The 25,902-nt window shown below is 46.7% G+C and overlaps 1 protein-coding gene across 5 annotated transcripts in view; it reads left to right on the top strand.

Annotated features, from left to right (window-relative positions):
* MAST2 (microtubule associated serine/threonine kinase 2) overlaps positions 1-17,992 on the top strand; it is a 194,404-nt gene extending 176,412 nt beyond the window's left edge. For 4 of the 5 annotated variants that reach the window (XM_075759521.1, XM_075759520.1, XM_075759525.1 and 1 more), the window contains 9 exons: positions 1,773-1,882; positions 3,705-3,859; positions 4,578-4,882; positions 7,491-7,706; positions 9,768-9,994; positions 11,514-11,636; positions 12,685-12,821; positions 13,052-13,239; positions 13,936-17,992. In XM_075759521.1, coding sequence (XP_075615636.1) covers positions 1,773-1,882; positions 3,705-3,859; positions 4,578-4,882; positions 7,491-7,706; positions 9,768-9,994; positions 11,514-11,636; positions 12,685-12,821; positions 13,052-13,239; positions 13,936-16,013 — 3,539 coding nt within the window. In that variant the 3' untranslated portion in view covers positions 16,014-17,992. The remainder of the gene's footprint in view (positions 1-1,772; positions 1,883-3,704; positions 3,860-4,577; positions 4,883-7,490; positions 7,707-9,767; positions 9,995-11,513; positions 11,637-12,684; positions 12,822-13,051; positions 13,240-13,935) is intronic. The other variant, XM_075759522.1, reaches the window with a different exon arrangement.
* The last annotated feature ends 7,910 nt before the right edge of the window (positions 17,993-25,902 follow it).

The raw sequence follows: 25,902 nt of genomic DNA, 5'->3' as shown, positions 1-25,902 counted from the left end.
ATTTAAAGTAACTTAAATTATTTTCACTGCAACCTTATTTTAGTATTGTTAACTCTAATGAGATACGAAGTGCCTGTCTGGTGTGTATAAATGTCTGGGAACTGCCATGGTATCAGTGCTATGTAAGACTCCTGGTATTTCCAGATAAGCACCAGACAGAGTTGGGTGCCCTTGGGAGAGAAGGGAGGAGCATCATGTGAGGGATGCAGAGGTCTCTGTCCCCAGAGCCTCTACGTCCCTGGCTTTTCTTGTTTAACTTGGGGAGCTGAGCAGGTGGAACGGGCTTGGGGCTTGTCGCTGGTCGGGGGGGTCTTTCCCCCACTGCAGCTGCAGAGCAGGATGATACTGGGCTATTTGTGTTTCCTGAGCTATCTCTTCCATCCTTCTCCCAGGGCCATCACGGGACTCGCTGACTCCGTATGAAGCACATTTTTGCTCTGCTCCTGCACTTTGCTCAGGGTAAAGGGAAGGAGAGAGCAGTCTACCTCTCACCCCTCGATGCCAAGCTGCAAAAGCAGCAATCCTATTTGGATAATTCACTCCCAGTTTGGGCATGAGGCTTTTAGAATAGGGGTTGGGTGGAGAGGTAGGATGGAGAGAGAGAGACGCAGACATCTCCATGTAGTCATGGCAGAGCGCAATTTGAGTCAAGCTGTGCAGAGGGGGCAGAGGTGTGTTTTGTGTGTATTGAGGCTGTTGTGGTACAACATACAAGTAGAAACCAAGGTGGCGGTGTGTTCCCCTCACTCATTGGACTTATTGGACATTAAAACTTGAGCTGTGGTCGCTGAACTGGGTCAGTGATGGGGAGAGGCTCAGCACAGCAGCCGTGAGCAGATCCTGGTGGGTAAAAGCACCACGTTAAGTTCAGTGGTGCAAATCACTGGGTCTGTCAAGTCAGAATGATGGCAAACTCCCCAAGTGCCCAGGCATGCTCAGCAGGTTATCAGGGTAACTTTGATCTGAGTCCTTTATAAAGGCTAGAATGCTCACATCGGGAAATATCTCACATAGAGACTGATAAGAGTTGGCGTTGCTGTTATAAACTCTAATGCAGAAAATTTTAGAAAATTTTAGAAAGCTAGTGGCTTTCTGGCTGAAACAGTGCAGCAAATTTGGCTCAGTATAGCTATCAGCTTTCTGTAGCCAAACTTCTTAATGCCTGCCCTGCAAAATCCATTGTGGCTGGCTAAGAAATCCAGTGCTGCAAATCTCAAAGCACAAAATCTCTTTGCAGGCAGTTTAGATTTTTGCATTAAAAAATAGCTTTGCATATTGGCTGCTTGCCCATTTTCTTTCATGAAATCTAATCCTTTTTCTAGTTGTAGGAGGGAGAAGAAGAAATATTTTGTGGGAGTAAATATTTTTGTTTTTTAAAGAAGGCTTGTATGTACATATGTCTGCAGGACAGACTTTGGAAAATCATAAAGCTGTTTATTGGAAATTGGGACAGTGAATTGCTTCCATGTCTCCTTCCATGTGATTGTTTGCCATAGGGAAGAAATATCCCTACCATGAAGGGTCTGCAGGATTAGACACCTGCTGAGTATCAGCAGCTTTTAGAATATAGTATAGCTGATGATATAAGATAAATTCAGTAGGAAGGAGATATTCTTCACTGCTAATTGTACAGGATGAGCAAAGCTGGCTGGGTGTGTTTCAGTATTGATGAAAATACCCTGCCATGGTGTAAGTAGACAAGTAGGAATGCTTGAGGTGAGAGAGTTATAACACTCCCCGCACTGGTGAAATGTGGCACGTCTTGTTCACAGCTCGTTCAGAACGGTACCAACACCTGGATTCGGAAGAAGAGGAGGACACTAATGATGATGATCATGTGGAAATTCGACAGTTTTCCTCATGCTCACCGAGGTTCAGCAAGGTAGGAGCATGCTAGCTTGTTGAAAGAAAAAAATCTGGAGAGGAACAGAGTTTTGTTGCTTCATATGGGGTAGATTTTAATCATGCAGATGATATGTGGGAGTCGCATGGTGCTTAGTATTCATGGAGGAAAGAGAAAACTGTATACGTTGTTTATTCTGTGATAGTTTCTGGCCTATTAGAAGGCGAGCGCAAGAATAACTGGAGAATGAGATTTTGTATTTCTTAATGTTTCACTAATATGCAAGGTACTGCAGAGGTGTCTTCTGTGTCTGATACAATTGATGTTTTTCCTAATGACTTGGATGCTGGCATAGGGAGTGTCCAAAGCTTATTTATTTGAACAGTGTCATTCTGAAAGGGTTTTCCAGTAGGTAACAAGATGGTATTGGGATGAAAATTGATTGTGACATTTTGGAATAATGGTCTAAAATCAAAGGGATGCCATGCAGTAAGAGCAGTAAGAGTTTACACCTCTGCTGTTCGTGTCTCAAGTACAGCCTGAGGAACAAAAGGCGAGGTGGCAATTTCAAAGAGAAGGATCTAGGCAGATAGTGTATCGTGAGTTAGATGTGCCAAATTATTGAAACAAAAAGGCAGTTAGCTACCATTCTGGGCAAGCATGAATATTTTCTGCAAGGCAGATGAAGAAATCCTTCCCACCTGCTTAGCAGTAGGAAGGCTCGGTACTCTGTCCTGTTCTGGGAAATGTTCTTGAAAATAAACATAAACCAGTAAAAGAGAAGCAACAAGAATGATCCGAGATCTACAAAACACAAAACCTACAGTGGTTTAAGTAACAGTTACCATTAGTTTTATGGAGTTGCTCCTGATTTGCATCACCAAAAGTATGTTTAAAATTGGACCTGAGGATTAGTTGGGGTTTTGAAAAAGTTCTCAGGAGTACGTAAGGGTTTCTTTATTTCTGCCTTGTCTCACCATGAGTATTATTCATCTGTAAGACTGAAGCTTTTCTTTAGGGTTCAGTGTTTTTGCCACAAAGAGAAAAAGTTCACTTTTAATGAATTTATTTTAAGACCTGGAAAATTATACAGCATTTGTAATGTGGGAGGCATAAAAGGCTCATTATATTTTGAAATTCTTGTCTGACAATTCAGCCATATGATTTATTAATAGTTATCTTGTTGATGCTCTGAATTTTTAATAACATTATTTTCATTAATCTCTTCTTATGGAAATTAGGTCCACAGTCAAGTGTAGTTTGAAAAGGATGGATTTTTTTTGCTTAATCATTTAATTATTTAAAGACGGCTGTAAAACCAAGAAAGGCACTTTCATTAAGCTGTCAGCATTATAGTAGATTCCTTGAGGAGGGCAGGACTTTTTTGTTCTGAAATAAGCTTGGGGCAATGCTGATAGACTGATGATAATGAAAATGGGGTCATGAGCGTGATGCCTATCACTGAATTGAATTTGTGTAGTAAGATTTCAAGATCCAGATGCCAGCCTTAAAGGTTTGTGGAGCCTGTTTTAGCAATATCTCCTCTTGGATTTGAGAATTGTTAAAACCAAAAATCAAGTAGTTTCAAAAAGTCTTAGTCTTTCTGTGGTGTGCTGGATTGTTTAAGAGGACATGCTGTTGTAAAAAAGCATGTTTAATGTTTCTGAAGCTTGTTTTTGCCTTTTCTCCGTGGCACACTTTGAGCATGTCACATCTGCACTGTGTTATTTAGTCAAAGAACATTGCTAAGTTCATGTTTTCAGGGAATATCTTCCATTTTGAGAAGAGATTATGCCCTTTGATCAGAAGAGGCCACGTAGGTTTGTTTTCTCTATACAGAGCTATCTTTTGCTATACGCAGGTGTACAGCAGCATGGAGCGTCTTTCCATCCACGAAGAGAGGAAGACTCCACCACCAACTAAACGGAGTCTGAGTGAAGAAAAAGATGACCGACTGGACAGCCTTGGCGGCTTGAAGAGTCGAGACCGCAGCTGGGTAATTGGATCTCCTGAAATGTAAGTTCTGTAGAACTAAATCTTTTGGTTTCTCATAGCATCTAGGAAAGACTGACCTGTGCCAAAACTTTCTATGACCAATGTTAGGTCGGGAGTGCTTCCTATGATTTATTTCCACAGATGGAGCCTGAAAAGTGGAATAAATAGCTGAAAATGAATGTGTAGAAGTGATATAGTCCTTAAATGTACCTAATTAAGTATTGACATCTCCTAAATTTATAGCAAATATTATAAATTAACTTGAAAGGATTCTAACCTGAAGTAAAGCTTTCATTTGTGGAAAGGCTAGTTATGTTGGAGATGTATCAACAGCATTTTTTTCTTAAACATCAGTGAATCCAAAGTCTGGTGTTGCCAGACTTTTACCATTTGTCACAATTTAGTGAAACAGTTAGGAAAGTCCAACTATTCTAAAGTTCAGAATATCCAAAAAAATCTTGTGTTCTAATAAAAATGTCAGTAAAAATATATGAATGTCCAGAATTTGGTTTTATTCCTTCCTTTCTTAGAAGCTTAACAACGGAATATATTGGAGATCTAAACTCAGGTGATGCTCCAAGCCTTTGCTGTTTTAATTCCTAACGATGTAGCTCCATCTCCTAACTTCACCATATATTGGCTTCAGATGTGTGAGTTGGGTCTGTGCGCTATTTTCACCCTTTAAAGTTTATTATCTCCCTAACTTAACTGAGGGGCTCTGTCTTGTTCTCTCTCTTAGATTGCGTAAGCGCTTGTCTATGTCTGAATCCTCACACACGGAGAGCGACTCCAGCCCACCTTTGACGGTCCGCCGACGCTGCTCAGGGCTTCTCGATATGCCCCGTTTTGCCATCTCCACCGAGGATGAGGGAACTGTTCTCAAAAGGCCACAGTCCGAGGGGATGCTCTTATCCTCTGTGCAGTCGCGGGAGGGGCTGCCAGTGCCCATTCCAGAACAGCCTGTGGAGCAAGACCTGCAGCTGGAAGGTGATGCCGGACCCACCACCCCCTCCACGGCTGTCAGCAGCGCCTCAACGCTGACAGGTATGTGCACAGCTTGATGGTGTCGTGGTCCCCAAGAAAGCCTGTGTTAGCTTGCAGATGTTAACTCTGTAAAACTGTGGATTTGCATTCAAGTAATGCGAATGTCTCATGCTAAGTGTTTATTTTACTATAGTGTTGTGGATGTGCTTGCCTTTAAAATGACATCGATGGTTTAATCTCTTCAAAATATATTTCAGTCCTGTCACTTCAAATTGAATAAGGTCTTCTCATGCTTGAGACCCATATGGTCTATGCCTACTTAGAACCACTGGGTGCCTACCTGAGGCAGCATTATTTTAATCCTTAGAGCAGATCACTACTGAGTTGGGGCTGGAGACTATGGGTGTCAGCCGTGCTAACAGATCCCTGCTTCCTATGATTTTATTTATCCAACAAGTTTGAAGTAGAGACTTGAAATTTGCTGGGGGAGTGGGGTTTGTGCCAGGGACATGCTACCTGCTTCTCAGCCAAATATCCTGAAATTTAGCAAAATTGCAGGCTTGAAAAAGCAGCCTAGGTTTAGCAGAGTGAGTCTTAGAAGTCAGTGTTTGACTTCTGGGAAGCTTTGTCCATCCTGGGGCCATTCTCCAGCGCCAGGCTGAGCAGGACCTTCCTGGTGATCGTGCCCTGGGCTGCTGTGGTGCAGGACTGGGCTCTGGGTGCTGGGCTGTCCCCAGCTCCTGCCCCTTTCAGGGCACCGGGAAGGCAGAGGGCAAAGCTGCCTGAGTACAGAGGAAGCCAGAGCTGGGAACTGGTGGGAAGTAGCAAGGAGAAAAGGAAAAAAAATGAAATTTAGCCAAATGGAAGAGAGCGGGGAAGTTGAAGGTTGGCAAGATAATATTTGAGAAGAAAAGCATATTTAGGGGAGAAATGAGATTGTAGCATTGAAGAACAAGCACTAACTAAGAAAATAAGAAATGAGTTGCTGGGGGAAACAAAGAGCATACAGGCAAAGCAATTGAGGATGGAAGGGAGAGGAAAGGGGTACTGAGCAAGGAGTCAGAGCAGCAGCAAGAATGGACAAGGACAAGGTGAAGGGCACTGGGCAGATGTGATGGTGGATTGATAGCAGAAGGAGGAAATGCCTTAGAGGAAATTTGCCTCCAGACTGGAGTAAAGCCAAAGATTCCCCCATCTCGTTATTCCTGTTCTGCAATACAGTCTGTGAAATTTCCTCCAAAATGGTCCCATTCCCCCCTATGGCTCATCCTCCCAGAAGAGACCCGGTGCTGCCATCACATACTCCATTAACCCATGGGAAAAGGTGTAGGAGTGAAGTAAGCAACCTTAGTTTCTCAATTTCATACTAAAAGCCTAGAAACATGTTATTAAAAATTGCAAGAACACTTTCATTGCAAATTTGAGTATCTACAAGTTGAAATGGGCAAATGAAGCTTCCCTGGGCAGCCTGCCAATCAATCTTTAATCAATCGCACGGGATTCAACGATACCATTGCTTCAGTGTCCCCAGCCTGCAAAGTTAAGTCAGAGGCAGAGGATTGCAAGAAAAGAATTTCATTCCTGTCGCTGTCTCGGAGTGCTCCTCTAATGCACATCGCAGCCTTTTCACGCACAGCCTCTTACTCTGGGTTCCTCATTGTCTGGCAGCCTTATTTGTAACTCTGTGGCCGTTAAATGTTGAACTGACATCTGGTACTGAGGTCTATGGGAATGGTGCTTTGAATTTTTATTTTCATGGTACTTCCTGCTTTACTTAGTATGCAGAGCAGTGGTGCCCACTTAAATAACGATGATCAATGTTTTGTTCTGTCCTCATTGTTCAAAATGTGGCCCTTAGGCTTTATTTATCGCACGCTGCTTAAAATTTGCTTTTGAAGACAGAATGATTAATTTCCCATGTGGACTTGCTGTGATGCTCACCACTTTCATTTCTGAGCACCTTGTAAATTCTAATTAATGTATTTTCACAGTCCCCCCTTTAAGGTATCAGATGGGGAACTGAGGAACAGAGCTTGAATACAGCATCCCCGACCCCCAGCGTCGGCTGTTGCTGTACGCCCAGTCTAATTTTCAAGATTACTTTGCATTTTATATACAATTATAGCAGGTTAAGTAATTCAAGACTAAATTGCAATGGTGCACAGAAGGGGGCAAATTAGGGTTGTCTTTGCAATCCATATTTTGACTTTCCCTGACTTTCGTACTTAGTATTCTCTTACAGTGGATTTTTTACATGCAACTCCAATAGAACCTGGTTCTTCTGTTACAGGCAGTTTTAACTTAAAGATTGACAGTTCTTGCTGGTTGTAAAAATGGAGCACTTTCATAAACCTGTTTTCATCTCTGAACGATCCTGTTGAAATGGCTTGCCTGCAGAACTGCACTGCAGCTTTAGGATTCATGTAACTGCTGCTGATCAACGTGATTTCATTAGTGAGCTTTTCCAACAGAACAGAAGCCGCTAATTTTCTGTATTCAGAATAACACCATTTCTGTAAATAAAAATTCAAGCCCTGGGGTTTCTTCTTAGGAAAATTTACTCTTGGACTTCATGTAAACATGACTTTGATTTAATGTATTTTGCCTGTAGGGGAATAGACTGTTAGGAATTCCCTGTGGTTCTAATCTGTTTTAATTTAAACTGTAGCTGGGAGCACTGCAGATTTCTCTGATCCACGCGCTCGCAGTAATAGCAATGAAGGCCCAGACTTTACCACTCCAAAAGCCATCAGCGATTTGGCAGTGCGGCGGGCACGACACAGGTTGCTCTCTGGGGAATCAGGGGAAAAACGTACCTCAAGACCTGTCAATAAAGTGATTAAATCAGCATCCGCTACTGCCTTGTCTCTCCTGATTCCCTCAGGTAAGAAATGCCTCGGGTGAGGCATTGTCAGAATCTGCAAGCTCTAAACAAAAGGTCTGCAGACAGATCCTCCCCCTTCCCTCTCCTGGAATAATACCCTCGCTGGCAGGAGGGGAGAGATCTAACTTTTACAATCGGTTTAATATTTACTGCTCGGCAGGATAATGAATGCTGCTTTGCCACAGACAGGAGCATTGTGTGCGTGGTCTGACTGCAGCTTCTGCAAATGGCAGCTAGGCCTTATTTTTTCCCTAGTTTTGTTTAAATTGGCTCCTAGCTGGTCTCTAGACAATGGTGCAGCGAGGAGGTGTAGAGACACAGAACGATTTTAACCCACAAGGTACTATTTTTTTGGGGTCACATGCTAACTACAGCATTGTTTGGGAACTGAATATGTTTGGTGCGTTCACGCACAAGGAAGTTTCAGTAGCTCCAGATAACCTGGTTGAGAATTCAGTAGTGTCAGTAACTCACAAGGCAAGTTACGCTGAATAGCTTACCTTGTTGGCCTGGCTCTGTGCCCAAGCAGAGCCAGACCTTGACAGTTCCTAATGCCAGGTAGTAACTTCTAGTGAACAGCCCAACCATGCTGAGCTATGACAGACTGGTTCAGCAGGACGCTCTCCCCACAAAGACTTTGTCCCTCTTTCCGGAGGATAAGTCCTTGCTGTATTCCCAGGGCTGTTCCAGCCTAGATGGGAGCAGGGAACTGCAGCTGGCCCACGAGTGCCGACCCAGCAGAACCTGCTGGCAGAGCGATGCCTGCCTTCCCCTCTCTGCATGCAACTGCTGCTTGGCATGGTCGTGGTGATGCATGCCATTGTGGTTGGGGCGTTGGTTGCTTTTCAAACTACAAAGTGGCTTATGTTTACAAGGGCATGTAGTGATAGGACGAGGGGTAATGGGTTTAAACTAAAAGAGGGTAGATTTAGGTTAGATATTAGGAAGAAATTCTTCACTGTGAGGGTGGTGAGGCACTGGCACAGGTTGCCCAGAGAAGCTGTGGATGCCCCATCCCTGGAAGTGTTCAAGGCCAGGTTGGATGGGGCTTTGGGCAACCTGGTCTAGTGGAGGGTGTCCCTGCCCATGGCAGGGGGGTTGGAACTAGATGATCTTTGAGGTCTCTTCCAACCCAAACCACTCTATCATTCTGTGATACTAAAATCTCTAAAATGTGTATTTAATCACCCGGCAGAGTTTCCTCCAGGGCTGCTCTGATCTGCTGGGTAAATGTGTGCCAGGCGACTCAGCAGGTGTTTCTTAATGGATTAGAGGTTACTTTTACAGCTGCATTTAATATTCCTGTTCTTTGGGTTTATTTTACTGATGTTGACCAGCTTCACTTTAAAATGAGAGTTCTGTATTTGCTTTGTATTTTTAAAAGTGGGTGTTGTTCCTCGAGCAAGCAGTCAGATAGTTTAGCCGATAGCCCAGGCCTTGGCCGTTTGTTTGGGAAGTGCACTCTAAAATACACTTGTGGTGGTGTTTTTCAGTAGCAGAGTCCCTGCAGTAGCTAATTTTTTAGGCTTAAATATTTTTGCCCCTGTGAATTTGAAACACTACCAAAACTACCTAGATGTAGTTGTTGTCTGATTGCCTACTGATTTTTTTGGTTTTAATACTAACTGATTTTGATTTATCTCAGCACCAACATAGAACTTGCACCAAGATCTAGAAACTATCTGGTCTTTTGGAGGGGGATGATAGCTCATAACCTTGAAATGGGTTGTTCCAGAATTGTGCCTAGAGCAAATGCTTATAATGGGTTGTAAATCCATGAAAGAGGAGAAATAAACGCTGTGACCCAAGCATAATCCTAGGCGAGCAGTGCTGCTGTATCCAAGTGCTGCCCACCTCCAAGTGGGCTTTTTGGAAACTGCTGATTTTCCTACTTCAAAGCATGAAGTAGTTGAAGCTGCAGGCAAAGCCCAGCTCTGGTGAAGACCACCAGCTTTAAGAGCATTGGGAGAGATGGTTTCCTAGCTGTTCTCTAACAAGAATTTTCTCTCTTTTGGAGGCCTGGTTTCCTAATTTTTGCCCACCTTTGTGTCATCACTGTAGATCACCACACGTGTTCTCCATTGGCCAGTCCAATGTCACCTCATTCTCTATCCTCCAACCCATCTTCGAGGGACTCTTCACCCAGCCGCGACTTTTCTCCTGCTATTGCAAACCTGAAACCACCAATCATCATCCATCGGGCTGGAAAGAAATATGGTTTCACTCTCCGTGCCATTCGCGTCTATATGGGTGACAGTGATATCTACACTGTGCATCACATGGTCTGGGTATGTCTCTGCTTTTCTCAAAAGAGTACCCTTGGGGTCAGAAGTGCATCTAGCCAGGACTGTGGGATTTAACTTTATAAATTGTATTTTGCTACCCTGTTTTCTCTCTCCTTATTTGGACCCAAAGTTATCTTTCTGGGGTGGGGGAAACCCTTTAAAAATAGATAAATTACAGCACTTTGGGTTGTACCTGTAGCAGTTTTCAAACCCATCACAGAACCACAACAACCTTTCTTTCCTTCTTTCTTCCCTGGCTACGCGAATCCACCTTTTTTCACCTGTAGCACATACTTTAAAGCATGTTTCTGTGTACATACCCTCTTTCTCTCTATTGGGGTTGTTGCATGAGGGCCAGTCATAGCTAATTTATTCAGACCTGTGTTAGCGATTATACCCTGCTTCAGATCAGTTCAGTCTGCTGGGGTTTTCCAAGCAGTTGCTTGGAATTGATTACAAGCCTTAAAGTATCACCACTGCTATGCTGACTGCCTGGGGATTTAGCTCTTGGCTTAGTTGTGTGTTATGCTAAAAGGTCTGGTTTCCATGTCTGTATCTCTTCCTTCCCATTACTTCTGGTACTTGATCTCCATTTTCCTTTTTTTTTTAATGTATATGACTTCTAGGAATGATCCGTTCCCCGAAGCAGTGTTGCTTGAATTGTGTAGTTAGGGAGAATGGAGTCAGGGCAAAGGTGATTCATTTTTTCCTTGTATCTCTGTGTTCATTAGACAATTTGGACTTCATATGCTTTGGTCATTATTTAACACTCATTCTTACCTACAAAAATAATCTGAAGCTGCATTTTTCCCTTGCTCCTCTCTGCTTTCCTTGAAAAACGCTGAGTTTACCAAGATACTGATTTGTAGTCTTTTCTGGCTAGAGGGAGAGTTGCAGGATTCTCAAGCGTATCTGTCTCCTCGCTGTAAAGGAGACTTACCTTTCTGAACAGTGATGGGGAAAGACAAAGTGTTCGTGGGGGGAAAGATCTGATGTTGGATAGGTTAATAAAGGATGGAAAGTGGAAAAAGAAACTCTGTTTGGGATGAGATGCAATATAGGCACCCTAAACACATGGCCCAGAGTCTTATTTAAAAGTCTGTTGGCCACCTTGGGTTCCAGCCTGTATGTGGAAGGATGCTGGATTTAGGATGGCAAAGGAATTGAAAAAGACTGAATGCTTGTCTGGAAATCAAGAGTATCTAGTTAACATTCCCGAGTGCTGAAAATTTTTGGACGTGTGTTAAGCCTTTTGCTTTGGGAGGAGCTGGTCTCTTGATCAGCTTAACTACCCTGGCTGGCTGCCTTGGATCAGGAGAAGACTGGCAAGGTGCTGGGGGAGGAATGGAAGAGCACAGATTTTTGTGCTTGGCTGAGCCAGTCAGTGGTTTTCTTTCACCCTCCTTTGAAGCAGCTGATGCTGGCTGCAGCAAGAGATGAGATGGATGGGCTTTGAGTCTGATCTGGCCAGCGATCTTGTACGTTCCCCTTCTCAAATCAGTCATCCCCTTCTCGTTGCCAGCACGTGGAGGAAGGCGGTCCAGCGAACGAAGCAGGTCTGCGTGAAGGAGATCTGATAACCCATGTCAACGGAGAGCCGGTCCATGGACTGGTGCACACAGAAGTGGTGGAGCTGATTCTGAAGGTAGGACCTCGGCACTGTTACATTTTGGAAAATAGGTGACATGGAAAATATGAGGCAGCTTGTTTAAAACGCCGTAGGTATCTAATTGGTGGTGTCTGAAACACAAGTATGTACACAGCACCCAGCCCTTGTTTTGCAAAAGCTCGTTGCTGCAGCTTGTTCCCTAAATCTCCAGAATTTCTGCATGTAATTTAAGCTGAACTCAGATATTTTGTGTGAGAAATAAGAACCTGTCAGATAGATTTTTATCACCAGGAGAGACAAAGGTTAATAAGATTTAAGTATACCTTTCCTCAAACATCACTTTAAGAAACAAATACTATAACATTTTTCCAAATTACTTCTATTTTTTGCCTTTAGGCTGTGCTAATGTTATTAGCTCTTAATACTGCTTTCTCAAGGATTATTCCTAGTGGTATTTAAAAGCAGCTTTGTAATGGTTGGTCTTAAAATTATCCAGTTAAATGACTTGCATTTTGATGCCTCCTCTGAGCTGAATCCATTTACAGAAATAAACCCCAAAGTTTTGGACCATTCCAAGAGACAGAAATCTTTGGGATTGCAAAAAGAGGAGCAATCAGGATTTAAAAAAAAATTTTTTTTTAAATGAGTGAGACAAGCCGTGCTCTGTGTTCCAGATTCATCATGATAGATGCCTGATATGCTCACATCTGCCATCAGTCAGAGCACTGGGAATAGGATTGGTGACAGAATATTACTTTGTTCAAGTTTCCAAGTATTACAAGTATTAAACTGAGGCAGTTGGGATCTCAGTGGGAGAGGTCAGATGCTGTATTCTCCCTGCTCTGGGAAGCTTTACCTACCAGCTGGGGCCTGAGCTAATCATTTGTGAAAGCCTGACTAAAAAGGACGCTCTCTCAGCAATTCCTTAATAAATGATAGGTGAAAATGCAAAGCAGAAAATGGAGTTTGACGAAGGATTACAAAATGGCGGGCAGCAGTAAACTAGCAGCCTAATTGCCTAGCCTGCAGATCTGCTTCAAATAGCCACATTTTAAGCAGCGTTTCTGCGTCTTGTTTCTGACAGAGTGGAAATAAAGTGTCCATCTCCACCACGCCATTTGAGAACACGTCCATCAAAGTTGGACCAGCTCGAAAGGCCAGCTACAAATCCAAGATGGCTCGTAGGAACAAGAAGAGCAAAACTAAGGATGGTCAGGAAAGGTTCGTTTTGATGTTTCTCTGTGAACATTCAGTGGTAACCAAGACACTGTAAGAGAAATCTTGTGAAAGCAATTTGCTGATAATGTATATCAGCAGGTACATCCTTTAGTTCTTCTTTTCTTTTTGTTTTCTTTTTCTCTTTAACTGTGCTATAAAATTGTCGGAAATATGCCAATAAAGGTAAATAAATCACTTGGGCTTGACAGCAACTTTTGAATGCTCTTCCACAGTAAGAAGAAGAGTTCTTTGTTGAGGAAGATCACTAAACAAGCCTCACTACTTCACACCAGCCGGAGTTTATCTTCACTAAACCGTTCTCTGTCTTCTGGAGAAAGTGTGCCTGGCTCTCCAACTCACAACCTGTCTCCTCGGTCACCAACGCAGAGTTACAGATCCACTCCCGAGTCTGTACACTCAGGTAAAAAAAAAAAAACTAAACAAAACCCCAACAAAAATCCACACAAGCAGAAAAAAGCTTGGAGAAGATTTTTGCTTATTGATTAATTTTTGAAGTAAAATACACAGCAGCAGGTAGTAGATCTGTTTGAAGTAAAAAGACAGCTGTGATGTCAATTATCTTAGGGATAGATGTATTCTCATTCATTGATTCACTTAAAAATGAAAATCCATACAGTCTTTTAAGAATGCATTTGCTATACTACAGCATCCTTTTACTTTGTTGCATATCTGCATTGTAAGTTGCAATGTTTTTGTAGCAGTTTGACACATTTTCTATGTTAGTTCAGAGAAAAGGAATTGAAACAGTGTGGGAAAGTCATATGTGAAAATTGAATCAGCTGATGGAATAAAGCGATTTGCATCCTGAGAACAGCAATGAGACATGTGGTTTATCTGCTTGGAGGTTTTTTTCAGAAAAAACGTTTTGACAGCAGAGTGTTTCTTGCTATGTTCTGGTGTTGTGTGACAATGATGTGAATTTTCTGTCAGAAGCCATGCAATATTACCTTGTAATATTACTGCAGTGCTCTGTGGTAACATCTTGACAGTTTGTCTTGACTTTGCATGTCTTATTTTCAATAACTTGTTTTCATGGTCAAATATATATTAATCTTCTTAGTCTCTTTTTTTTTTTTCCCCCCCTCTCTCTCTTAAGTTGGTGGCAATTCTTCCCAGAGCAGCTCTCCCAGTTCCAGTGTTCCCAATTCTCCAGCCAGCTCTGGACACATCCGACCCAGCTCTCTGCATGGACTAGCACCAAAACTTCAAAGGCAGTACAGATCTCCAAGGCGTAAATCTGCGGGAAACATCCCTCTGTCACCACTAGCTCACACTCCATCACCAACCCCACAGTCCACCTCACCGCAGCGCTCCCCATCTCCTTTACCAGGACACTCAGTTGGCAGCTCCAGTATTATTCAGTCTTTCCCAGTAAAACTACATTCCTCTCCACCGCTGGTGAGACAAATTTCTCGCCCCAAAAGTGCTGAGCCCCCTAGGTCTCCTTTGCTAAAGAGAGTGCAGTCGGCCGAGAAACTGGCTGCCTCGCTGTCTTCTTCTGAGAAGAAGCTGGCTTCCTCACGTAAGCATAGCTTGGATATCTCTCACTCTGAATTTAAGAAGGAGATGCTACAGAGGGATCCCAGTCTCCAGAGCTTACAAGAATCTGCGAATGAAACAACAGGTGGCAAACTTGGGCTAGCGGAAAAAGGGATGTTGCAGAAGCCGGGTTCACGGAAGTTGGGTGCTATTCGACAGGACAGGGTGGAGAGGAGGGAGTCTCTGCAAAAGCAAGAGGCTATCCGAGAAGTAGATTCTTCTGAAGATGAAACGGATGATGGTTCAGAAGATAGTCAGGATGGGAGAAGACTGGACAAGCCCCCTGAAAGTGGAGACCAAGGCTCAGATTCTTTTAATGAGGATAATAAGTTTTCATCTAAATTCGAAAGCAAGGATAGTATTGAAGATGATGCCTTTCTACCTGAAGATCCAAAAGGTCCAGAAGATCTGCAGAAGGGAACTAATCAACAAGACAAGCCTGTTTCAGTGCCACTGCAAATCGGTGTGCGCCCTTCCCCATCAGAGGTCCTCCCGAGAACTTCTCCAGAAAAGTTAGCTAATTTAGAAAAGGCATTCCTAAGATCAGAAACAACTGCAAAGGAACACAAATTGCCAGAAAACAAAACTTTTGAGTGTTTTGGTCCAAAAGACAAGTCTTCTGAAGCAATCAAAGACCTAGGGGGCACTACAAGTACTCAAAAACCAATAGATCACACAGAACATATACAGTACCCATCTATCAAACTCCTGGAACTTGAACAAGTTGACTCTTCAGGGGCCTCCTGTGGTAAGCTTGACCTGAAAGACCCTCTGCTAACAGAAACCAGTCAGAAAAAACAGGATTCCAAACCTCTGCTGTCACTTCCTTCATGGTGCATGGCAAGTGTGAGCACTCCTCTTTCAGCAAGCGCCGCGGATCGCAGTGAAAAAGATCTCAACGAGATGCTTCAGCCTGCAGAACAACACAGCACCTCATTTCTGTCTCCTGGAAGCGTGAGCAAAGTGTCCCAAAAAAGTCCTGGTACTGAAAAGCAGCCCAGCTTGTCCCAGGCAGAGAGTGCTTCAACTGCCAGCAAAACGAGCCCAGCAGGACCCGTATCCTCCACGCTCCTTGTCCCCAGTGCTATTGAAAGAGCTCTCTCCGTGTCTCAGTTAGTGCCGCTGGCTCAGAGCGTGTTAGGCCCTTTGAAGCTCAATATGTCTGGTTCCGGAGAGGTGGAAAAGAGAAAAGATTTCCCCCATTTGGGTGCCTCCTGTAAAGAAGAGAGAGATTCGAAACAAAAAAAGCAGGAAACTTCACAAGCAGGAGCGTGTCAAGAGAAAGCCAAACTATCTAGCACAGACGGTCTGACGACAAGGAGTGTATCCTGCACGGAGTCATTAAGCTCAGCGAAGCCCTGGGAGGCAACGTGTCCCGTGGCGGCAAAAAAGGAGGCAACGTTTTGCAGTGCTAAAGCATCTGAAGTGTTGGGCGGTAGCTGCAAAATCACTCCATCAAAAGAGCTGTCTCAGGCTCTTGGACAAGCAGCTCTGAGAGCCTCTCCTCTGCCAGATGGCAGCACGAGGCCCTGTAAAGAAGGGACTCTCGCGCAAGCAAAAAGCAAAGAGGTTGGAAGTCAGTTAAAAATACAAGACTTTCCCCTGTCACATGATGGTGTTGTAAAGAAAACATAGCAGCATCCCTGGTACAGGTGGACTGGAGCATTCTACATTCAAAATAGAGACTGCATGTTTGAATTTTGTAATATACACTAATATAAAACAGAACTTGTGTACATCTATTTTTGGGAGGGTTTTTTTCATACTGTTTTTTGTGTTTTTTCATCCTTGCTATTCTATTTTTGTACACAGTAATGCTTGCTGTTTGAGGTCTCTTTAGAACAGGGTATCTTTAAAGCAGGGCTTAAGAAACAGTTTGTTGATTTTTTTTTTATTATTTTTTTTCTCCCAGACCTTTTATTTTGCCTGAGTTTAGTGCCTGTTGTGCTCTTCCCTCTAATCCTGCATTTATTTGAGATCCCCAAAATTCTGAGTACAAAAAAGGCAGCTTACTTTAAAATCTCTGCTTTTCAACCTTCTCTTTGAAATGCCATTGAAATTCACAAATTCCCAGTGTTTTCTTTGAATTTACAATCTGGTGTCCTTTGACAAGGAAAAGAAAATACTCTCTTGTCCGCAAGTTATTCTGGAACTAGAAACCCTCTTTGGTGCAAGTAAGGCCCCTTCATCACCGTGTGCGCGTCCTTAGAGGATACAGAGGCAAGGGGCTTGGCTGGAGGGGTCGGACAGAGATCCCTGTCTTCTCTTTAAACCAAGTAAAAGTATTTTTCAGTGGAATTATCAGAAAGAGAAATCTCCAATCCATAAGCTGGTTCTTCTGAGATTGTTTTTACTTATCCTTTATGGGACACATAGCAACTTTTCCCTCTGTTTTTAAAATTTTAATGATGTTTTATCTTCCTTTCTCTGGCTTCAATTCATAACTTGCCCTGCCTTAGAATAAATGACCCCAGGAAAGGGGTGCCTTGTAGGTTGATTTTAAAGTAGAGAAATTTGTAGTTGCGTGTTCTCCAGTACGTCTCGGGCGAAGTTATCTCAGTGATAAATGACCTTTGGAGACTTTTCCTTCTCTTGGTGAGTCTAAATAGGTAGGGATTTTAAGGCGTTCCTTAACATTTCTGAATTGGGGCTTGGGAAACTTGCTGAGTTTTCTGAATCCGCCCGTTTTAAAAATAAAAAAACCTACGAAGAGTTCTGACTCCTCGAGTTCTGTGGACAAGCTGCAAGCAGACTTCAAAACACATGTGAGATTTTAAGATTTCAGCTTCGATAGCTAGATCATTTCCACTGCTGAGATCACTTTCCATTCAAAATTACTCTTCGCTCTTAGGTTTAGACATTGCTTTGCTTTAAGTGTGACTGACTCTGGATAACAGTGCTCTTTGCTGAGGATTAGATCAATAATAATACACCAATAAATGTGTTGAGTGGTGATACCTATAGCACTGTAAGACATTTCTTCATCCAATTAAAGGTTCCTCTCAATGAACACTCCCGTCATTTGTCCCAGATTGTGCTCAGCTTTTACTCTAGTCTTGTCTGAGTGTATCTCCCTGTGGATCACCCGCAAGGTTCTAGTATCCTGCTCACTGGCTTACTCTGTTAGAAGCAGAATGACCGTGCAACAGTATTTCAAGCTAAAACCTGCCTCTGCTGGTCTGATTTCATTACACCGCCACCGTCTTCATTGTCTTGGCCTTTTCCGGACTTGAAGTTTTGATTCTCTTCCCCTAAATGCAAATCCATTTTTATATAGGAATATATTTTCTCCATTTCTTTCAACTTGATTTCAGCTCAATCCACAAATCACAAAAATCTCTGGAATCTTGCCCTGCTTCTTTCTCTATAACCATTATTTTCCCCCCATTATATACTTGATTTTGGCTGCTTGGATTTCATTTCTGGACCAAGTTTTGGGTTGGTTTGAGGGGGAGGGGTTTGTTTGGGTTTGTGTTTTTTTTTTTTTAAACATGTTTAAATGAGTGTTTACTCCGTGTGTCTGTGTGAACATGTATGGTGTTGTTAATACACTAACCAAAGCCTTGATGCTCCCAGATAACACGCTAATAAATCTTGCTGTGACGGTATTGAGAGCAGAGCCTGCTGCGCTGTCTCTTTGCTCTTTTTCCTGGAGTTCATAGGTTACTTGTATACACTTGGTTTGCAATTATAAACTGCAATATTTCCATTGCCTTGTCAGGGTCCTGGGTATCTCCAGCCTCTCAAAGCACTCTTGTTGACGAGCATCATTTTGTGCCAATTCAGGGCAATAGCAAGTAAGGAAGAGACTTGGCAGGATCTGGTACTTATCTGGCTGGTTTTCTCCCTGATGGGTTGATCTACTAAAAAATTGCTGAGAAACAAGGTCTGATTGGCAGTATGTTATACGATAAAATGGACAGGAAGAGTGAAAAATTGATTCAGCATCCTGAGTCTGTGGTAATTACAAAGACAAGCCTCAAGCTTATCTCCCGAGAGCACCTAACCTTGGCAAGATGGAAGTCGCTGTGTAAATTAAGTAGTGAGCCCAGAGTTGCGTGAGGACGTGGTCCAACCTGGCTGTTCCCCAGGTGGCAGGTCCCTGTTTCCTTCTCCGTGTGGTAACGCAGCTTATTCTGTGAGCCTGCTCCTGGGGCATCCACGAAGGGCTCTGCATTTAAAAAACTTCAGGGGAAAAACCAGCCTCTCTCTTAGGAGCAAGAGGGCTTTGTAACCTGCCTCATCCCATGCAGGTTGGGGTGGGACCCCTGAAGGTACCAGCTGTATGAGCCGCTGTCTCCCTCCCTTTGCAGCCGGGGGTTCCAGCGCTGAGTGGCAGAGTTATCCTGTCTTGCACATAAAAAAAAAAAGAGTCAAAAACCTTCCTGTGTCACAGCTTTTGCTGCTTTTGCCTGAATTGGCCAAAGAAGAGGTGAGGTATGTGTTTAGTCACCTCTTTTGTAGTGACGGTACAGAAAGTGATCAGTGCAATTTAAAAACCTCTGGTTTTTCGGAAGCCAAAGCCAAGCAGCGTTACCAGGAGAGCATCCTAGTGCAGCCCCCTGTCCCCTGCTCCTGGGCAGTCCTGCAGTTTCCCTTGGTGTGCCAGGTGCCCCATCGTCCTGGTTCCACCTTCTCTCAAATTTAAATGGTGCACCTTAGCAAAAATATTTGGGGAAAAAAACCTTTTTCTTTAACAATGTGATAATAAACCAGGTAGATGCACCAAGACTTGTTCCTTGCTCTGCTAAGAATTGCTTAAATACTTTCTCAGATCAGCTTGCAAAATAAACGAGATGTTGGAACAGCTGTGTGGGAAGAGCGAGAGTGCGTTTCCCAGCACAGGATGGGACCCGCGGTACCCGAGCGAAACATTCAGCAAGCCGAGAACTCGGCCTCCATAGATAACTCCGAGTCAGACAGGCAGGAGGTAGAAGTGGTGTGCGTGTGGTGAATGAGCCGTGCATATAACCATCCAAATCCGCTGCTTTCCCGCTTCATTTCCCTGTTTCCTTCTGTCGGCTTGGATGCGTCTCCTGCTCCTCGTCCGTTTTGGGATGACGGCGTCAGAGCTGGTTCCAGCCTTCGCAGCTCCTCTCTGCTTCTGCATCCAGCCGATGCATTCCTGCCCCGTGCCTCTTTTCAGTGTTATTTTTCCCTTTGTCTCTTACTGTTGCAAACTAAGAGAAATGGAGGATATTTATTGTAAATATTAGACTTTAGCATTGTAACGGCCACTCCTGGGTCCGAATGTCAGAGGCCTCTGGCTGCTAATATACTAAAGAGCGCTTGCCGGGGAAGGGGTAGGAGTGACCAGTGGTTTTGGTTGCCACACTTGCATTAAGGTGTGATTTGGAGTATTTTAATTTGAGTTTGGGTTTGTTTTTTTTTCTTCTGAAGAGGGGAGGATAAAGTCTTTCTCTGGTTTTCTCTTACTGGATGTGAAGGATAATTCTGTACTTCTAGTAGAAGATTTGACAGAAGTGTGTGTTTACATTGTGTTCGATTACCATATCCAGGTGGCTGTGAGAGCACCTCCTGAGCTGGGCTCTGCCAAGCCGTGTCACTCAGCACTTAGCTAGATAAGAGAAAGTGTGGAATTTCTGTGTTTTTAGAAACTTGAACAATTGCCACATAATAGCGGTGCAATAATTTTTATTCATGTTGTACCTGCATGTTGATGTTCAAATCCTCCTCCAAAATAAATAATTTTTTTTTTTTTTTTACATAAAATCAGACTCGTGTGTGTTTCTTGTTCGGTCTCCCCTTGCTCTCCCGCAGCGCTGGGGTGGCTGTGCCGTCAGCCCTGGGCAGCTCGGCGGGGTAGAAAATAGAGTGTCTGGGTATCGGAGTAAATCTGCCAGGCTGTTTGGGATTTTCTGCTCCATGGGCCAGATGTGTGGATGAGCCAAAGCTTTCCACTCTGAAACTCACGCCCAGAATTTACCATCCTCCACCAAGAGTCCCTTAAGTCTACAGCGTCCTGCGTCCCTGCTAATGCCGCGTCCTAATGGTCGGTCCTTACTAAAGGGGTAAAAAGGTCTGAGACGTGAGACTCTGCTGAGCAACAGAAGCAAACGGTGAGGCCAGGAGAGGATGAGACTGGCCACCAGCAAGTGCAGCAGCTGCTGGGTGTGCGAATTACGTGCACGATAAAATCTAAAGGGCAGCGGCTGCCAGTGGCACAGGTACGGCTTTGGCTTGGATGAGCCAAACAGCACGAGGCAGCAGGAGCTGCGTGCCTCCCTTGTGCCCCCAGTTATTTAGGCTGTCTTGATAATACACAACCCAAAATCTTTCCAGAAACAGCCCTTCGTTTTTAACACTTGCAGGTGTGCACTTGCCACGTGAAAAGCCTTCAAAGGCTTGTTCCTGTCCTTGGAAATAAAGAGCTGGGGAGACGCCTGTGTCTGGGGGTTGGACTCAGCCTCCTTCGCTGCTGCTCAAAATATCCCGTGTCTCCATGCTCCAGAGAAGCTGCCGAGCAGAAATCGGGGGCGAAGCGCAGCTCCGTCCACGGGAGATTTGCAGTGCCTCTGCCGGCAGCCTCTCGCCGCGCCGCTGGTCGTCATTGCTGACGTCAGTTCATAAAAGAGTGATATTCCTGCCCACGCGGAGAGGGACGGCACGGCTCAAAGGGATGGGAGCGCAGAGCACGCAGCGAAAGGACGCTCTTCCATCTCCTGCAGCGTTGAACAACATGCCCTTTCTCTGGCACAGCAAGGCTCGCAGTTCCTGCAGCCGCTGTTGGCTCTGCAGGGACCTGGTGCAGGGCAAGGGCTGGCCGTGCCCCACTGCCCGAGTCCAGAGCATCACACGCCATCGGCACGGGGGGGCTGGGGCTGGGGTGGGAGCATCCCTTTGGTGCTGCTCCTTGGGGATGAGCAGAGGTGTGGCAACAAGAGCTTTCCAAATTACATCTTCATGGCAGCATCCAGTTTTTCTCCTTTTTTTAAGACTTACTAGCTAGAGTTTAGGGTTAAGTTTAAAGTCCGCAGCCCTCCTGCAGAGGTTTCCCCAGTCAGAAATAAATTGCTCTTAGTCCACAGCAGTTTATTCTTCCAGAGGATTAAGCCACAAGAAGTAAGGGCCATTTTCCTCCTGAATGACAGCACGCACGTGGGCAGCTCAGTGTGCTTCGGTGCCCGCCTGCTGATGCTGACACCAAGGTTTGACTCCATTCCCCAGGATAAGAGGGCACAAGCAATACCCTGGGCAAAGTCCCACTGCCAGCAGCTTACCAGAAATTTTGAAGAATTACGGGGAAAGCTGAAGCAATCCTCATGGATGCTAGGCCCCACACTGTTGACAGCCTGCCCTGAATGGAAACTGCAGCTGGAATTGCTGCAGCGACTCGTGGCCCCATCAAAACCTGACATCTGCAGCAGCAGCACTTGCTGTGCCCTGCGAGCGGGGAGGGTTGGGGCTTGTCACCTCTGCAAGCCTTCCCCCCCTTTTTTGAGGCCTTTTAATAATAAATGGTGTGTGGTGTGGAGGGCTGGGATGCCTTGTGAGTGGGGGCTGCCCTTGCCAGGGGAGAGGGTCGCCCCACGGGAGGCTTTGCAGCAGCATCCTTCAGGGTCAGGCTGAACGAGGGGCACATCCCCGGGCCAGGAGGGTTTGTGCTATCCCAGTGAACTGTGTGATGCGCCTGTGAGCTTACAGCTCTGACTTCACATGGGTTTAGGGTGCAGACCAGCCTGGCCCAGGCTGTTTCCTCACAGCCAGGTTGCCAGAAGAGCGACACGTGCGATTTCAGAGCCCAGCCCAGGCACCGGGTGCAGCTGAGAGAGCAACTGGGTTGCAAAGCGCTGATTCGAGAGAGGCTGGACCGGGAAAGCTGCTACTGGGCAGGGGATGCCCAATAATACCCGTCAGCGGTGCAAGAGGACAAGTTTTTTCTGCCTTTGTGTGAATTAAAAAATTTCAAAGCGTTTTGCTTCAAATTGGGGTTCGCTGGCAGAACCAGCCTCTCTCAGGGCGATGCTCCTCTGCCCCTTCCTGGGGACTTTTCTTCTCTGGCCTTTCCTGGCACGGTGGGGTTGGTGGCCGCCTGCACCCTGCAGCCGTGGAGCTGTCGTCGTCCCCTCGCAGCCGCTGCCTGGACCCCTGGGTCTGCCCTGACAGCAGCAGCAGGTCCAGGTCCCCAGAGCCTGCAGGCTTTGCAGCCTGGGGGCTGGTTTGGGCCCCCACGCCAAGAGGCAGCAGCAGCCTGTGGGGAAGGACACACCGGGGGGGTCGTAGCCACCCTCGGGTATGTGATGTGAGCGGCGGGGTGCTGCACAGGCACCCCCACAGAAATGGCACAAGAACCAGGAACAGAAAGAGGCTTTGGGGATTTGTGCGGGGGGTTGGCACCTCCGCTGACTGCAGGCAGGAGGTTTCAGCAGGCAGGGTTTAGGCAGGGCAGTGGGACCAAACCACGGCTACGTGGTACAAAGCCCCTGCCCAAAGCCCACGGGGCTGGGGGAGAACCGGTGGGGATGGCGGTGGGAGCGTGGGACCGCGTGCGGCACCATCCCCAGCAGCCAGTGGCCCGCGGTCCCTCCGACACAGCAGGGAGTGAGGCCAGGTCAGCATCACCTGTGGGTGCGTTTGCCTGGAATTTGGCCCAGGGATGTCATGTGCATCACCCTGGACTTGTCCCCTCTTGGACATGTTCAGCTCACCAGCGTTAAACCCACCCTAAAGCCCATTAAAACCTATCACCTCCCTCCCCTCCGCAGAGCCGCGGGGCAGGGACGTGGTGCTAATTGCTGAGGGCATTTACCATGGCTCGTTGCTCCTCTGTCCCTCCTGCTGCCCGTCCTCAGGGACACGAGGGTCCCCATCTGTGGGATGGCCGGTCTGGGGCTATCCAGCCAGGAAAGCCTGGTTGTGAGGGGCTGAGAGGTTTCGGTGCAGCAGAGGGATGCTGTGAGCCCCGGCGGGGGGACATCCAGCCAGGCATGATGGGGAACGGGACTTGAGAGGGACCTGGGACGTCTCATGTTGCTGTCACCCTGAATACCACTGCCTGCACCTGTGTGGAGCTGGTATGTGCACCGAGTGGGGGGCCGAGGCTGAGTTTTGGGGTGATGTGCGGATGTCCATGGCTGCAGGGTTTAACCCTTCACATCTGGCTCTGCCCTGCGCAGCCCCATCCCCCCCAAACCATGGAAGCCCTCAAGGCTGACCTGCAGCCACCCCCTCTCTCTTCTGCCTCCATCACGTGCCAGGGGGCTTTATATTTTAAACGCTGATTAGGGCTGACCTCATATTTCAGAGCTTACTTCATAGTCGCTAATGAGGGATTAGGAATGTTAAGCTAATTAGCAATCAGCAAACGAGGGCTCAGTCAGTCTTCTCAGCCTGACATGCTGTCAATGAACCAGTTATTTGATGATTATCGTAAACCTGCTCAAAAGGGCTAGCTAATTCTGATGGGCAGCAGGGAACCGGGGCGAGCTGTGGCTGAGGTGATGGGAGCCCACGGCCCCGCACAGCCCCGGCCGCTCTCCTCAGGCTCAAGGGTTCAGGGCATCTGCTCCTGGGGTCAAGGGATTTAAATACATAAACAAATTGTTGGCTTGGGTTTTGTTGGGTGTTTGTTGGGTTGGGTTTGTTTTTTTTTTTTCCCAGCTGAAATTTATTGAGTGATAGTCCGACCTGCCCGGCCTCGTTGCTCTGGGAGAGGCTTTACCTGATGGGCCACCTAAGGAGGAATTTGGCCACCCCTGGATGCTGTGGGGCTCTGCGGTGGCTGGGAGCTGGTGATGAGCCCTGGGGACATTGATTCATATTAGTCCTTGTGCTCGGCTCATGGCAGCAGCTGCAGCTGCATTTTTGGGTGTTGCCCCATAACAGACATCCCCTTCTCCCCCAGCTTCATCCAGTGCTGACCGTGGGGAAACAGGGCAGGGAGGAGACGGGAATCGGGCTGGCAGGGCTGCCAGCATCAGCCCACACAACAGCACCTCGAAGGGGAAGGGAGATGCTCACTTGCCGTCACCTCTTTATTTTGTGTTCGCCTGCCCTGTCCCAAAACCACCCTCCTGCAAAAGCCCTCCTGGGTGCAACCTCCTGGCTGCTGGAAAGCCTCTTCCCAGAGCAGCTCCGCTTTCTGCTGGGTTTCAACTCCCTGGGTCGTTAATTATCCTGTTATTTTGATGCGCTCCCCTGTCCCACCCTCTGCTCCAGCAGGGAAGCACGGCAGCCAGGAGGCGGGGGGGGTGTTGGAGCTTAGCAGCCACCTGATCAATAATTCACACTGGAAAGGGGGGGAAAAACCCTAAATACCGCAGTATCAAATCCCATAGCCCTTGCGGGAATGTAGCAAAGGGGAAAAGGAATGGGACTACCTGGCTGCTCTGGCCCGGGCCGGCACAAGGACCGGGAGGTGCTGGGCTCTGTCCTCGCTGCTGTTTGCCTCCTCTTTTCAGTGTATTTAAAACCCAAGGAAGTCCAGCTCCGCACCTGGTGATGGCCCATGGGCACAGGCTGCTCACCGCGTGCCAGGGACACGCTCCTGCTGTGCCAAGGGGCAGCGGGGCAGCAAGGGGCGGGATGGGGACCGGTGGCATTGCTGCCGGGCCAGAGCCACTGCGGAGGGACAGGTCTCTGAGGGACAGGGGAGCTGCCTCTGCTCTGGCCATGGCAGCACTTTGTGCTGGCTGATGCCAAAAGGCCATTTTCCACCTGGGATGGGGATCAGGGTGGTGGCAGAGGCTTGTGGATGGAGCTGGGACAGGGACTGGGCAGGGATGCTCCTATTGCTCCCTGAAACCTGTTTTCATGCCTTTCTGGGGAAGGGGGAAAAAAACCCAACCAACCCTTCCTCCTCCTTTGCAGCCAGTGGGGCTGGAGGTGTCCTTCCTGCAGGGGCTCAGAGCCAGCCAGGGCACGGGGCCATGGTCCTCCCCTGTCCCTCCAGCCCTCGATGGGGAGCACCAGCTGCGGATGGATCCATCCTGCTCCGTGGCCGTGCCCTTCCCCATGTGCCACCTGGGCTTGGCAGCCTGGGAGCTAAAAATAAGTGAAATGCAGGGGATAACCGAGTGCCTAAATATATCCCTTCTTTAATTAGCACCAGGCGACTGCCTCGCAGTCACGTCCGACTGCCTGCTAATCCCACTAAGCTGCGCCCACGTCACAGGGCTCCCCCAAACTGCCTCCCCTGAGCTCCGATCACGGGAGCATCCCCCTCACCAGCCGGCTTATTCGCACCGGCCCTGTTCAGGGCCTTGGCATGACGGCGTGCTGCCAGGGACGGTCGGGCGTGGGAGGGCTGCCTGACGTGCAGGTTAAATCGGCATGGAGGGGGTCAGCAGTGGGGCAGGGAGCATCAGTCCTCCTGGTCCTGAGGTGTGCAAGGTCCTGAGGGGTGCTGCGTGCCAGGGACGGTGATGCCCTGGGACAGGAGCACCCACAAGCTGCTATATTTTGCTGTGCAACTCATCCCTCCTGCCCTTCCCGTCTATGGTCTGGAATACCTGTGGTTTCCTCGGGCTGGGGCCGGCTGGGAACCTCTCCCGCAGTGGGATGC

The sequence above is a fragment of the Balearica regulorum genome, chromosome 8 (assembly GCF_011004875.1).
Source record: "Balearica regulorum gibbericeps isolate bBalReg1 chromosome 8, bBalReg1.pri, whole genome shotgun sequence".
Lineage (NCBI taxonomy): Eukaryota > Metazoa > Chordata > Aves > Gruiformes > Gruidae > Balearica > Balearica regulorum.
The sequence above is the reverse complement of the archived record's forward strand: the minus strand, read 5'-3'. Positions and strand labels throughout refer to the sequence as shown.